At 52.2% G+C, this 14,484-nt stretch overlaps 1 protein-coding gene across 1 annotated transcript in view; it reads left to right on the top strand.

The window, feature by feature from the left end:
* The window catches only part of FCGBP (Fc gamma binding protein), a 59,336-nt gene that overhangs the window by 10,480 nt on the left and 34,372 nt on the right, over positions 1–14,484 (top strand). The window contains exons 5-8 of the mRNA XM_062020223.1: positions 989–1,559; positions 4,636–5,234; positions 7,664–8,231; positions 11,850–12,439. Coding sequence (XP_061876207.1) covers positions 989–1,559; positions 4,636–5,234; positions 7,664–8,231; positions 11,850–12,439 — 2,328 coding nt within the window. The remainder of the gene's footprint in view (positions 1–988; positions 1,560–4,635; positions 5,235–7,663; positions 8,232–11,849; positions 12,440–14,484) is intronic.

The raw sequence follows: 14,484 nt of genomic DNA, 5'->3' as shown, positions 1-14,484 counted from the left end.
GGCCCCCTTTGATGTCTGTTTTCCTCTCAAAGTCCACCCAAACTCCACTTTTTCCCCTCTAAACTCCACTAAACCTCACTTTTCCCCCCAAAACTCCACCAAAACTCACCTTTTCCATCAAAACTCCACTAAAACCCCACTTTTCCCCTCAAAACTCCACCAAGCCCCACCTTTCCCCCTAAAACTCCACCAAAACTCTCCTTTTCCATCAAAACTCCACCAAACCCCACTTTTCCTCACAAAGTCCACCCAAACTCCACCTTTTCCCCTAAAACTCCACCAAAACTCACCTTTTCCATCAAAACTCCACCAAAATTCCACCTTTGCCATCAAAACTCCACTAAATCTCACTTTTCCCCTCAAAACTCCACCAAACCCCACTTTTCCTCCTCAAAACTCCACAAACCCTCCACTTTTCACCTCTAAAGTCCACCAAAACTCACCTTTTCCATCAAAACTCCACCAAACCCCACTTTTCCTCTCAAAGTCCACCCAAACTCCACTTTTTCCCCTCAAAACTCCACCAAACCCCACTTTTCCCCTCAAAACTCCACAAACCCTTCACTTTTCACCTCCAAAGTCCACCAGAACTCCACCTTTGCCCTCAAAACCCCACCAAAACTCACCTTTTCCATCAAAACTCCACCAAACCCCACTTTTCCCCTCAAAACTCCACCAAAAACCCACTTTTCCCCTCAAAACTCCACTAAACCTCACTTTTCCCCTCAAAACTCCACTAAACCTCACTTTTCCCCTCAAAACTCCACAAACCCTCCACTTTTCACCTCCAAAGTCCACCAAAACCCCACTTTTCCCCTCAAAACCCCACCAAACCCCACCTTTCCCCCCAAAACCCCATCAAAACTCACCTTTTCCATCAAAACTCCACCAAACCCCACTTTTCCTCCTCAAACCTCCCAAACCCTCCACTTTCCTGCCCCCTTTCGATGCTGTTTGGTGTTCATGTGGCCTTTTCCCCCCACTCCAGGTGAACAACCACCGCTCCCACCTCCCCATCTCCCTGGCCCAAGGCAAACTCCTCCTGCAGCAGAGGGGCAAGTCCGTGCTGATCACAACCGACTTCCAGCTGCAGGTCCGTTACGACTGGGATCACCACGTGGTGCTCAAGCTCCCGGGGGCTCTCTCTGGCAAAGTCTGTGGGATGTGTGGCAACAGCAATGGGAACCCTCAGGATGATTCCCTCATGCCTGATGGCAAGCTGGCTCAGGATGCTGTGGAGTTGGCCAAGAGCTGGAAGGTGACCAAGGAGGACCACGACTGCAGGGATGACTGTGATGGGGGCTGTGGTGGTTGCCCATGGGGTGAGGAGGAGAAGTACAAGGAGGAGGCAGCCTGTGGGTTGCTCACTCAAGTTCTGGGGCCTTTTGAGAGCTGCCACAGCACCATCAACCCTGAAATCTACCTGAAAAACTGTGTCTATGACCTCTGTGTCAATGGTGGGCTCCACGCCGTGCTGTGCCAAGCCCTCACAGCCTACGCCGACGACTGCCAGGAGGAGGGAGTCACCATCTCTGACTGGAGGACACCAGCACGTTGTCGTGAGTAGCTGCCAGTTGGCAGAGGAACCTTCCCCCTGGGTGAGGAGAGCACCCTGACCTTAATTAATATGAGCTTAATCATGGGGGGGATGAGATGGGACCTGGAATTAAGAGAGTTGCATCAACGGAGAGAGAGTTTGTTCCACCTCGGTGCTCAAGGTGGAGCCAGGTCAAAGGAGGTTCCACAAAGCTGGGACTAAAAGGGGTCCTAAGAGGTGCAGATTCATTGTCTGGGGAAGGTTTTGGCAGCAAGGCCAAGCAGAAAGTTCAGAGACTTCATGGGGACACCAGAAAGTCCCAAAAGACCCTGTAGATGGTCCAGAAGGTCCAAGTCCTAAGAGGCTCTGCAGGAGGTCAAGGAAGTCCTTGGTGACTCCCAAAAGACCCTGTAGATGGTCCAGAAGGTCCAAGTCCTAAGAGGCTTTGCAGGAGGTCCAGGAGGTCCATTGATGACTCCCAAAAGACCCTGTAGATGGTCTAGGAAGAACATGCAGAGTCCCAAAAGCCTCTGAATGTCCAGCAAGTCCATTCAGAAGGTCTGGAAAGTGCTCTGAGACTCTGAACAGTCTGCTGAAAGGCCAGGGAGTGCAATCGAGCTCCAGAAAGTGGGTGCAGAAGGTCCTGAAGGTCCTGGAGGTTCCTAAAAGTCTGTGGACTTGGTCCAGGAAGCCCCTTGGTGACTCCCAAAAGTCACTGTAGATGCTCCAGAAGGTCCAAGTCCTCAACAGGCTGTGCAGGAGGTCCAGAAAGTCCATTGGTGAGTCCCAAAAGTCCATGTAGATGCTCCAGAAGGTCCAAGTCCTACCAGGCTGTGCAGGAGGTCCAGAAAGTCCCTTGGTGACTCCCAAAAGTCCATGTACGTGGTCCAGAAGGTCCAAGTCCTAAGAGGCTGTGCAGGAGGTCCAGAAATTCCTTGGTGACTCCCATAAGTCCATGTAGATGCTCCAGAAGGTCCAAGTCCTCAACAGGCTTAGTAGGAGGTCCAGAAAGTCCACTGGTGACTCCCAAAAGTCCATGTAGATGCTCCAGAAGGTCCAAGTCCTACCAGGCTGTGCAGGAGGTCCAGAAAGTCCCTTGGTGACTCCCAAAAGTCCATGTACGTGGTCCAGAAGGTCCAAGTCCTAAGAGGCTGTGCAGGAGGTCCAGAAAGTCCTTGGTGACTCCCAAAAGCCCCTGTAGATGCTCCAGAAGGTCCAAGTCCTACCAGGCTGTGCAGGAGGTCCAGAAAGTCCATTGGTGACTCCCAAAAGTCCCTGTAGATGCTCCAGAAGGTCCATGTCCTACCAGGCTGTGCAGGAGGTCCAGAAAGTCCTTTGGTGACTCCCAGAAGTCCCTGTAGATGGTCCAGAAGGTCCAAGTCCTACCAGGCTGTGCAGGAGGTCCAGAAAGTCCCTTGGTGACTCCCATAAGTCCATGTAGATGCTCCAGAAGGTCCAAGTCCTCAACAGGCTTAGTAGGAGGTCCAGAAAGTCCACTGGTGACTCCCAAAAGTCCATGTAGATGCTCCAGAACGTCCAAGTCCTAAGAGGCTGTGCAGGAGGTCCAGGAAGTCCCTTGGTGACTCCCAAAAGTCCATGTAGATGCTCCAGAAGGTCCAAGTCCTCAACAGGCTTAGTAGGAGGTCCAGAAAGTCCATTGGTGACTCCCAAAAGTCCATGTAGATGCTCCAGAAGGTCCAAGTCCTACCAGGTTGTGCAGGAGGTCCAGAAAGTCCATTGCTGAGCCCCAAAAGTCCCTGTAGATGCTCCAGAAGGTCCAAGTCCTAAGAGGCTGTGCAGGAGGTCCAGAAAGTCCCTTGGTGACTCCCAGAACTCCATGTAGATGCTCCAGAAGGTCCAAGTCCTACCAGGCTGTGCAGGACGTCCAGAAAGTCCTTGGTGAGTCCCAAAATCCCTGTAGATGGTCCAGAAGCTCCAAGTCCTACCAGGCTGTGCAGGAGGTCCAGAAAGTCCATTGGTGAGTCCCAAAAGTCCCTGTAGATGCTCCAGAAGGTCCAAGTCCCACCAGGCTTTGCAGGAGGTCCAGAAAGTCCCTTGGTGAGTCCCAAAAGTCCATGTAGGTGCTCCAGAAGGTCCAAGTCCTACCAGGCTGTGCAGGAGGTCCAGAAAGTCCCTTGGTGACTCCCAAAAGTCCATGTAGATGCTCCAGAAGGTCCAAGTCCTACCAGGTTGTGCAGGAGGTCCAGAAAGTCCATTGCTGAGCCCCAAAAGTCCCTGTAGATGCTCCAGAAGGTCCAAGTCCTAAGAGGCTGTGCAGGAGGTCCAGAAAGTCCCTTGGTGACTCCCAGAACTCCATGTAGATGCTCCAGAAGGTCCAAGTCCTACCAGGCTGTGCAGGACGTCCAGAAAGTCCTTGGTGAGTCCCAAAATCCCTGTAGATGGTCCAGAAGCTCCAAGTCCTACCAGGCTGTTCAGGAGGTCCAGAAAGTCCATTGGTGAGTCCCAAAAGTCCCTGTAGATGCTCCAGAAGGTCCAAGTCCCACCAGGCTTTGCAGGAGGTCCAGAAAGTCCCTTGGTGAGTCCCAAAAGTCCATGTAGGTGCTCCAGAAGGTCCAAGTCCTACCAGGCTGTGCAGGAGGTCCAGAAAGTCCCTTGGGTGACTCCCAAAAGTCCCTGTAGATGCTCCAGAAGGTCCAAGTGCTCAACAGGCTTAGCAGGAGGTCCAGAAGGTCCTTGGTGAGTCCCAAAAGCCCCTGTAGATGCTCCAGAAGGTCCAAGTCCTCAACAGGCTTAGCAGGAGGTCTAGAAAGTCCCTTGGTGACTCCCAAAAGTCCCTGTAGATGCTCCAGAAGATCCAAGTGCTCAACAGGCTTAGCAGGAGGTCCAGAAAGTCCTTGGTGACTCCCAAAAGCCCCTGTAGATGCTCCAGAAGATCCAAGTGCTCAACAGGCTTAGCAGGAGGTCCAGAAAGTCCTTGGTGACTCCCAAAAGCCCCTGTAGATGCTCCAGAAGGTCCACGTAGACCCACAAAGTGCCTTCAGAAGACACAGGCAGCCCATAAAGAGGGGTTTTGAGCTCTCTCAGAGCCAAGGAGCATCATTTCCACCCATACCCACCTTGTCCCACCCCTTCCACAGCTCTCTCCTGCCCCAAGAACAGCAACTACACGGCGTGTGGCACCTCCTGCCCCACCACCTGCAACCACGCCGCCGCCACCGCCTGCGCCGCCTCGCCCTGCGTGGAGACCTGCCAGTGCCAGGAGGGCTTCGTGTTGGATGCCAACGGCTGCATCCCCCAGGAGGAGTGTGGTTGTGTCCACGAGGGTCTCCTCCACAGCCTGGGAGAGGAGTTTTGGGGTGACAGCAGCTGCACCAAGCGCTGTGTCTGCGATGAGAAGCAGCGGAGGGCCATGTGCCGGTGGGGTCGGTGCGGCGCCGGCGAGGAGTGTCGGGTGGTGGGGGGTACCCGTGGTTGTTACCCCAAGAGTTATGGGGTCTGTGTGGCAGTGGGGGCAACCCACTATGAGAGCTTCGATGGCAAGAGGTTCATCTTCCAGGGTAGTTGCATGTACCAGCTGGCTGGGTTGTGCAGGAAGAGGCAAGGTCTGGTGGACTTCAAGGTTTTGGTGCAGAATGGGCGCCGGGACGCTGAGTCGCTGTCGTCCATCGCTCGGCTGATGGTCAAAGTCTACGGCAAGAGCATCATGATCAGCCAGGACCACCCAGGCAAGATCATGGTGGGTTTGGCAAAGGTTGCTTTGTCTATTGTCTGTGTTCTTCTTGCTCCTCACCTCAACTTCTGGCTCCTCTTTGGCTGAATGTTCTTGTCCAACCAAGCTGGTGAGATCCAGAGCTGGAGGGTCTGTTGCCCCACATTAGTTGAGATCTTTGTCTCCTGTCCATGTTCTTCTTGCTCCTCACCCCAACTTCAGGCTCCTCTTTGGCTGAATGTTCTTCTCCAACCAAGCTGGTGAGATCCAAGGCTGGAGGGTCTGTTGCCCCACATTAGTTGAGATCTTTGTCTCCTGTCCATGTTCTTGCTCCTCACCTCAACTTCTTGCTCCTCACCTCAACTTCTTGCTCCTCTTTGGCTGAATGTTCTTCTCCAACCACACCAGAGAGATCCAAGGCTGGAGGATCTGTTTGCTCCATATTACTTGAGATCTTTGTCTCCTGTCCATGTTCTTCTTGCTCCTCACCCCAACTTCTTGCACCTCTTTGGCTGAATGTTCTTGTCCAACCAAGCTGGTGAGATCCAAGGCTGGAGGATCTGTTTGCTCCACATTAGTTGAGATCTTTGTCTCTTGTCCAAGTTCTTCTTGCTCCTCACCCCAACTTCTGGCTCCTCTTTGGCTGAATGTTCTTCTCCAACCACACCAGAGGGATCCAAGGCTGGAGGGTCTGTTTGCTCCACATTAGTTGAGATCTTTGTCTCCTGTCCATGTTCTTCTTGCTCCTCACCCCAACTTCTTGCTCCTCACCTCATCTTCTTTCTCCTCTTTGGCTGAATGTTCTTCTCCAACCAAGCTGGTGAGATCCAAGGCTGGAGGGTCTGTTGCCCCACATTAGTTGAGATCTTTGTCTCCTGTCCATGTTCTTGCTCCTCACCTCAACTTCTTGCTCCTCACCCCAACTTCTTGGTCCTCTTTGGCTGAATGTTCTTCTCCAACCACACCAGAGAGATCCAGAGCTGGAGGATCTGTTTGCTCCATATTACTTGAGACCTTTGTCTCCTGTCCATGTTCTTCTTGCTCCTCACCCCAACTTCAGGCTCCTCTTTGGCTGAATGTTCTTCTCCAACCAAGCTGCTGAGATCCAAGGCTAGAGGGTCTGTTGCCCCACATTAGTTGAGATCTTTGTCTCCTGTCCATGTTCTTGCTCCTCACCTCAACTTCTTGCTCCTCACCTCAACTTCTTGCTCCTCTTTGGCTGAATGTTCTTCTCCAACCACACCAGAGAGATCCAAGGCTGGAGGATCTGTTTGCTCCATATTACTTGAGATCTTTGTCTCCTGTCCATGTTCTTCTTGCTCCTCACCCCAACTTCTTGCACCTCTTTGGCTGAATGTTCTTGTCCAACCAAGCTGGTGAGATCCAAGGCTGGAGGATCTGTTTGCTCCACATTAGTTGAGATCTTTGTCTCTTGTCCAAGTTCTTCTTGCTCCTCACCCCAACTTCTGGCTCCTCTTTGGCTGAATGTTCTTCTCCAACCACACCAGAGGGATCCAAGGCTGGAGGGTCTGTTTGCTCCACATTAGTTGAGATCTTTGTCTCCTGTCCATGTTCTTCTTGCTCCTCACCCCAACTTCTTGCTCCTCACCCCAATTTCTTGCTCCTCACCTCATCTTCTTTCTCCTCTTTGGCTGAATGTTCTTCTCCAACCAAGCTGGTGAGATCCAAGGCTGGAGGGTCTGTTGCCCCACATTAGTTGAGATCTTTGTCTCCTGTCCATGTTCTTGCTCCTCACCTCAACTTCTTGCTCCTCACCCCAACTTCTTGGTCCTCTTTGGCTGAATGTTCTTCTCCAACCACACCAGAGAGATCCAGAGCTGGAGGATCTGTTTGCTCCATATTACTTGAGACCTTTGTCTCCTGTCCATGTTCTTCTTGCTCCTCACCCCAACTTCTGGCTCCTCTTTGGCTGAATGTTCTTCTCCAACCAAGCTGCTGAGATCCAAGGCTGGAGGGTCTGTTGCCCCACATTAGTTGAGATCTTTGTCTCCTGTCCATGTTCTTCTTGCTCCTCACACCAACTTCTTGCTCCTCACACCAACTTCTTGCTCCTCTTTGGCTGAAGATTCTTCTCCAACCAAGCTGGTGAGATCCAAGGCTGGAGGGTCTGTTTGCTCCACATTAGTTAAGACCTTTGTCTCCTGTCCATGTTCTTGCTCCTCACCTCAACTTCTTGCTCCTCACCTCAACTTCTTGCTCCTCTTTGGCTGAATGTTCTTCTCCAACCAAGCTGGTGAGATCCAAGGCTGGAGGGTCTGTTTGCTCCACATTAGTTAAGACCTTTGTCTCCTGTCCATGTTCTTCTTGCTCCTCACCTCAACTTCCTTCTCTTCCACCCTCACTGGAGCCCAAACCCCAGGTATCATGTAAACATGATTCACCTTTTGCTTTTAGCCAAGAGCATTTTGTCCTCATCTCTGCTTTTTTGCCCCCAGATCAACAACCAACTGGTCAACCTCCCCTATGGTGACAGAGACAGGAAGATCTCCATCTACAGAGGTGGGCAGGAGGCCGTGGTAGAGACAGACTTTGGCCTCACCATCACCTACGACTGGCAAAGCCAAGTCACCGTGTCGGTGCCCAGCACTTACACCAACGCCCTGTGTGGCCTCTGTGGCAACTACAACGGCAACGTGGGGGATGAGATGATGACCAGGATGGGCAGGGTGACATCAAACCCAGACTCTTTTGGGCACAGCTGGAAGATCATCGACATCCCAGGTTGTGTGGAACAGTCCAAGGTGGAATGTCCCGGCTTGGACGTGGCTCGGAGCCACCAGGAGCTCTCCAAGACGGGTTGTGGGATCATCCTGCAAGAAGATGGACCTTTTGGAGCTTGTCATGCTCTTGTGGAGGCCAACAAGTACTTCCAAGACTGTGTGCATGATTCTTGCCTCTTCCCAGGGCAGGAAGGGGTGATGTGCCCCATCATCGCTCACTACGCCGCCGTCTGCCAGGCCAAAGGGGTGACCGTGGGGAGGTGGAGGACAGACGACTTCTGCCGTAAGTTGGGTTCACTTGGGGTGGGTTTGGATGCTCATGAAGCTAAAAGGAAACCCCAAACCCTTGTGGAGGCAAAGCAGAGGTGGGAATCATCTCAGTTGATCCAACCCAAAGTCTAGGTTGGTCCCATCATCTCTGTTTCTAGACCAGAAGTGCTTCCAGGGATCAAAGTGTCTCATCTGGCTGTGATGGGTCAGACAATTCAGCCTCAGTGAGCACCAACTGCTTGGCATTGGCTGAAAATGAGTGAGGGCTGATTGCCTGGGTCACTGGGAGGGTGAAACACATGAGATGCACCAAAACCAGCTTCAATTAGGAGAGGAACCTGGCCCAGCTTGATTGGGGACCCAACTTTGGAGCGACTCTTGCTTGAGGGAACATCCTTGTTTCATAGAATCCTGGTTTCATCCTCATTTCCTCCATGACCATGGGGGAAACCAGGTGAACCAGGGCTGAAACCCCACCAGGAATGGGTTGGAAGGTCCTTTATGGACACTCATGTCCACAGTGAGAAAGACATGAGGCTTAAATTGGGATCAAAGTGTCTCATCTGGCTGTGATGGGTCAGACAATTCAGCCTCAACGAGCACCAACTGCTTGGCATTGGCTGAAAATGAGTGAGGGCTGATTGCCTGGGTCACTGAGAGGGTGAAACACATGAGATGCACCAAAACCAGCTTCAGTTAGGAGAGGAACCTGGCCCAGCTTGATTGGGGACCCAACTTTGGAGCGACTCTTGCTGAGGGAACATCCTTGTTTCATAGAATCCTCGTTTCATCCTCCTTTCCTCCATGACCATGGGAGAAACCAGGTGAACCAGGGCTGAAACCCCACCAGGAATGGGTTGTAAGGTCCTTTATGGACACTCATGTCCACAGTGAGAAAGACATGAGGCTTAAATTGGGATCAAAGTGTCTCATCTGGCTGTGATGGGTCAGACAATTCAGCCTCAACGAGCACCAACTGCTTGGCATTGGCTGAAAATGAGTGAGGGCTGATTGCCTGGGTCACTGAGAGGGTGAAACACATGAGATGCACCAAAAACAGCTTCAGTTAGGAGAGGAACCTGGCCCAGCTTGATTGGGGACCCAACTTTGGAGCGACTCTTGCTTGAGGGAACATCCTTGTTTCATAGAATTATCGTCTCATCCTCATTTCCTCCATGACCATGGGAGAAACCAGGTGAACCAGGGCTGAAACCCCACCAGGAATGGGTTGGAAGGTCCTTTATGGACACTCCTTCCCAATGAGGAAGAGATGAGACTGAGACTAGGACCAAGGTGTCTCATCTGGCTGTGATGGGTCAGACAATTCAGCCTCAACAAGCACCAACTGCTTGGCATTGGCTGAAAATGAGTGAGGACTGATTGCCTGGGTTACTGAGAGGGTGAAACACATGAGATGCACCAAAACCAGCTTCAATTAGGAGAGGAACCTGGCCCAGCTTGATTGGAGACCCAACTTTGGAGTGAGTCTTGCTTGAGGGAGCATCCTTGTTTCATAGAATCATCATTTCATCCTCATTTCCTCCATGACCATGGGAGAAACCAGGTGAACCAGGGCTGAAACCCCACCAGGAATGGGTTGGAAGGTCCTTTATGGACACTCCTTCCCAATGAGGAAGAGATGAGACTGAGACTAGGACCAAGGTGTCTCATCTGGCTGTGATGGGTCAGACAATTCAGCCTCAACGAGCACCAACTGCTTGGCATTGGCTGAAAATGAGTGAGGGCTGATTGCCTGGGTCACTGGGAGGGTGAAACACATGAGATGCACCAAAAACAGCTTCAATTAGGAGAGGAACCTGGACCAGGCTGATTGGAGACCCAACTTTGGAGTGAGTCTTGCTTGAGGGAGCATCCTTGTTTCATAGAATCCTCGTTTCATCCTCATTTCCTCCATGACCATGGGAGAAACCAGGTGAACCAGGGCTGAAACCCCACCAGGAATGGGCTGAAAGGTCCTTTATGGACACTCCTTCCCAATGAGAAAGAGATGAGACTGAGACTAGGACCAAGGTGTCTCATCTGGCTGTGATGGGTCAGACAATTCAGCCTCCATAAGCACCAACTGCTTGGCATTGGCTGAAAATGAGTGAGGGCTGATTGCCTGGGTCACTGTGAGGGTGAAACACATGAGATGTACCAAAACCAGCTTCAATTGAGTGAGATCTGCCCCAGTTTCATTAGAGCCCCAACTTTGGAGTGACTCTTGCTTGAGGGAACATCCTTGTTTCATAGAATCCTCGTTTCATCCTCATTTCCTCCATGACCATGGGAGAAACCAGGTGAACCAGGGTTGAAACCCCACCAGGAATGGGCTGAAAGGTCCTTTATGGACACTTATGTCCACAGTGAGAAAGAGATGAGACTGAGTCTAGGACCAAGGTGTCTCATCTGGCTGTGATGGGTCAGACAATTCAGCCTCAACGAGCACCAACTGCTTGGCATTGGCTGAAAATGAGTGAGGGCTGATTGCCTGGGTCACTGGGAGGGTGAAACACATGAGATGCACCAAAAACAGCTTCAATTGAGTGAGATCTGCTCCAGGTTGATTGGGGACCCAACTTTGGAGTGACTCTTGCTGAGGGAACATCCTTGTTTCATAGAATCCTGGTTTCATCCTCATTTCCTCCATGGCCATTGGAGAAACCAGGTGAACCAGGGCTGAAACCCCACCAGGAACGGGTTGGAAGGTCCTTTATGGACACTCCTTCCCAATGAGGAAGAGATGAGACTGAGACTAGGACCAAGGTGTCTCATCTGGCTGTGATGGGTCAGACAATTCAGCCTCAACAAGCACCAACTGCTTGGCATTGGCTGAAAATGAGTGAGGGCTGATTGCCTGGGTTACTGAGAGGGTGAAACACATGAGATGCACCAAAACCAGCTTCAATTAGGAGAGGAACCTGGCCCAGCTTGATTGGAGACCCAACTTTGGAGTGAGTCTTGCTTGAGGGAACATCCTTGTTTCATAGAATCATCATTTCATCCTCATTTCCTCCATGACCATGGGAGAAACCAGGTGAACCAGGGCTGAAACCCCACCAGGAATGGGTTGGAAGGTCCTTTATGGACACTCCTTCCCAATGAGGAAGAGATGAGACTGAGACTAGGACCAAGGTGTCTCATCTGGCTGTGATGGGTCAGACAATTCAGCCTCCATAAGCACCAACTGCTTGGCATTGGCTGAAAATGAGTGAGGGCTGATTGCCTGGGTCACTGAGAGGGTGAAACACATGAGATGCACCAAAAACAGCTTCAGTTAGGAGAGGAACCTGGCCCAGCTTGATTGGGGACCCAACTTTGGAGTGACTCTTGCTGAGGGAACATCCTTGTTTCATAGAATCCTGGTTTCATCCTCATTTCCTCCATGGCCATTGGAGAAACCAGGTGAACCAGGGCTGAAACCCCACCAGGAATGGGCTGAAAGGTCCTTTATGGACACTCATGTCCACAGTGGGAAAGAAATGAGACTTCATTTGGGCAAACCCCCCTCTCCCACCTCCTCCACCTCCCTTCTACACCCATTGAGCCTCACCAACCAGCCCAACCGTGTCCCACCTTGCAGGACCTACCGTTCCCTCTCTCCTAACAGTTCCTCCTGGTCTCTTGGCAGGGATTTCATGCCCTGCAAACAGCCACTACGAGATGTGCTCCAGGGAGACGTGCAGCCAGAGCTGCAGCAGCATCTACAGCCCTGCCACGTGCTCCAGGAGCTGCAGGGAAGGTTGTGAGTGCGACGCCGGCCACGCGCTCAGCGGTGACGAGTGTGTCCCCTTGGGGCTCTGTGGTTGCCTCCACCACGGTGTCTACTACAAGGTGGAAGAAACCTTCTTCCCTAGCAAGAAGGAGAAATGCCAGTGCCAAGTTGGTGGCACAGTGGAGTGCCAAGAAGTGTCTTGTGTTGGGGATGGCGAAGGCAAAGTCGTTGAGGGTGTCCTCCAGTGCCCACCCGCTGCTGCCAGGGTCTGCGTGGCCACCGGTGACCACACTTACCTCTCCTTTGATGGGATGGCCTTCAACATCTCAGGCACTTGCACCTACATCCTCACAGAGACCTGTGCTGGAGAAGACATCAAACCCTTTGTGGTGAAGATCCAGAAGGACTCCAGGCAGAAGGGGAAGGTCTCTGGCATCAGGGTGTTGTCTGTGGAAGTCCACGGGCTCACGTTGACCTTGGAGCGAGGGAGGAAGGGAGCTGTCATGGTAAGGTGGTGGGACCTCGTGGCCAAGCTTTGTTTCTGGGTGAAGACACCTTGGTGGCAACTTCTAAGGGCTTGTGTTGACTTTGGCATCAGGAAGGTGGGGTGGAACAACACTGATGGTGGTTCATGGTCCACCTCAAAGGTGGTGGCACCAAAATCTGTGGCTCAACCTTGATGTGGACACGTGGTGAGAGAGGAACCACCACAGCAAGGCTCATCTCCTTCTTATCAGCACAACCATTTTGGTGGCAACCTCCATGGGCTTGTGTTGACCTTGGTGTGAGTCAACAAGGGGCCTCTCATGGGGGATGCTGAAGCAGAGCTGCAGCTCTTTGGGGTTGCCAACACCTCAGTGTCTCATCTCTGGTGTCAAGTGAGAGCTGTGTGGCCACATGTTGTGGTCAATCTGGTTTATGGGTGCAAACAGGAGCCCAACTTGGCTTCTCCTTCATGGAGGGGTGACCATTGTCTCCAAGGCAGAGCCACACTCATGGTCCACCTCAAAGGTGGTGCCATCAAAGTCTCTGGGCTCAACCTTGATGTGGACACGTGGTGAGAGAGGAACCACCACAGCAAGGCTCATCTCCTTCCTATCAGCACAAGCATTTTGGTGGCAACCTCCATGGGCTTGTGTTGACCTTGGTGTGAGGCAACAAGGGGCCTCTCATGGGGGATGCTGAAGCAGAGCTGCAGCTCTTTGGGGTTGCCAACACCTCAGTGTCTCATCTCTGGTGTCAAGTGAGAGCTGTGTGGCCACGTGTTGTGGTCAATTTGGTTTATGGGTGCAAACAGGAGCCCAACAATTGGCTTCTCCTTCATGGAGGGGTGACCTTTGTCTCCAAGGCAGAGCCACACTCATGGTCCACCTCAAAGATGGTGGCACCAAAATCTGTGCCTCAACCTTGATGTGGACACGTGGTGAGAGAGGAACCACCACAGCAAGGCTCATCTCCTTCTTATCAGCACAAGCATTTTGGTGGCAACCTCCATGGGCTTGTGTTGACCTTGGTGTGAGGCAACAAGGGGCCTCTCATGGGGGATGGTGAAGCAGAGCTGCAGCTCTTTGGGGTTGCCAACACCTCAAGTGAGAGCTGTGTGGCCACATTTTGTGGTCAATCTGGTTTATGGGTGCAAACAGGAGCCCAACTTGGCTTCTCCTTCATGGAGGGGTGACCTTTGTCTCCAAGGCAGAGCCACACTCATGGTCCACCTCAAAGGTGGTGCCATCAAAGTCTCTGGGCTCAACCTTGATGTGGACACGTGGTGAGAGAGAAACCACCACAGCAAGGCTCATCTCCTTCTTATCAGCACAACCATTTTGGTGGCAACCTCCATGGGCTTGTGTTGACCTTGGTGTGAGTCAACAAGGGGCCTCTCATGGGGGATGGTGAAGCAGAGCTGCAGCTCTTTGGGGTTGCCAACACCTCAGTGTCTCATCTCTGGTGTCAAGTGAGAGCTGTGTGGCCACATGTTGTGGTCAATCTGGTTTATGGGTGCAAACAGGAGCCCAACTTGGCTTCTCCTTCATGGAGGGGTGACCTTTGTCTCCAAGGCAGAGCCACACTCATGGTCCACCTCAAAGGTGGTGCCACCAAAGTCTCTGGGCTCAACCTTGATGTGGACAGGTGGTGAGAGAGGAACCACCACAGCAAGGCTCATCTCCTTCCTATCAGCACAACCATTTTGGTGGCAACCTCCATGGGCTTGTGTTGACCTTGGTTTGAGGCAACAAGGGGCCTCTCATGGGGGATGCTGAAGCAGAGCTGCAGCTCTTTGGGGCTGCCAACATCTCAAGTGAGAGCTGTGTGGCCACGTGTTGTGGTCAATCTGGTTTATGGGTGCAAACAGGAGCCCAACTTGGCTTCTCCTTCATGGAGGGGTGACCATTGTCTCCAAGGCAGAGCCACACTCATGGTCCACCTCAAAGGTGGTGGCACCAGCATCTCTGGGCAGAGCCACACTCACCCCCACTTTGCCTTTTGCAAGTGGGAGCCACAAACTCATCCCAAGGTTGGCTGGAAGGTGCTCCCTTCACTATTTCCTTGC

The sequence above is a fragment of the Colius striatus genome, unplaced genomic scaffold, assembly GCF_028858725.1.
Source record: "Colius striatus isolate bColStr4 unplaced genomic scaffold, bColStr4.1.hap1 scaffold_84, whole genome shotgun sequence".
In the NCBI taxonomy this organism is placed as follows: domain Eukaryota; kingdom Metazoa; phylum Chordata; class Aves; order Coliiformes; family Coliidae; genus Colius; species Colius striatus.
The sequence above is the reverse complement of the archived record's forward strand: the minus strand, read 5'-3'. Positions and strand labels throughout refer to the sequence as shown.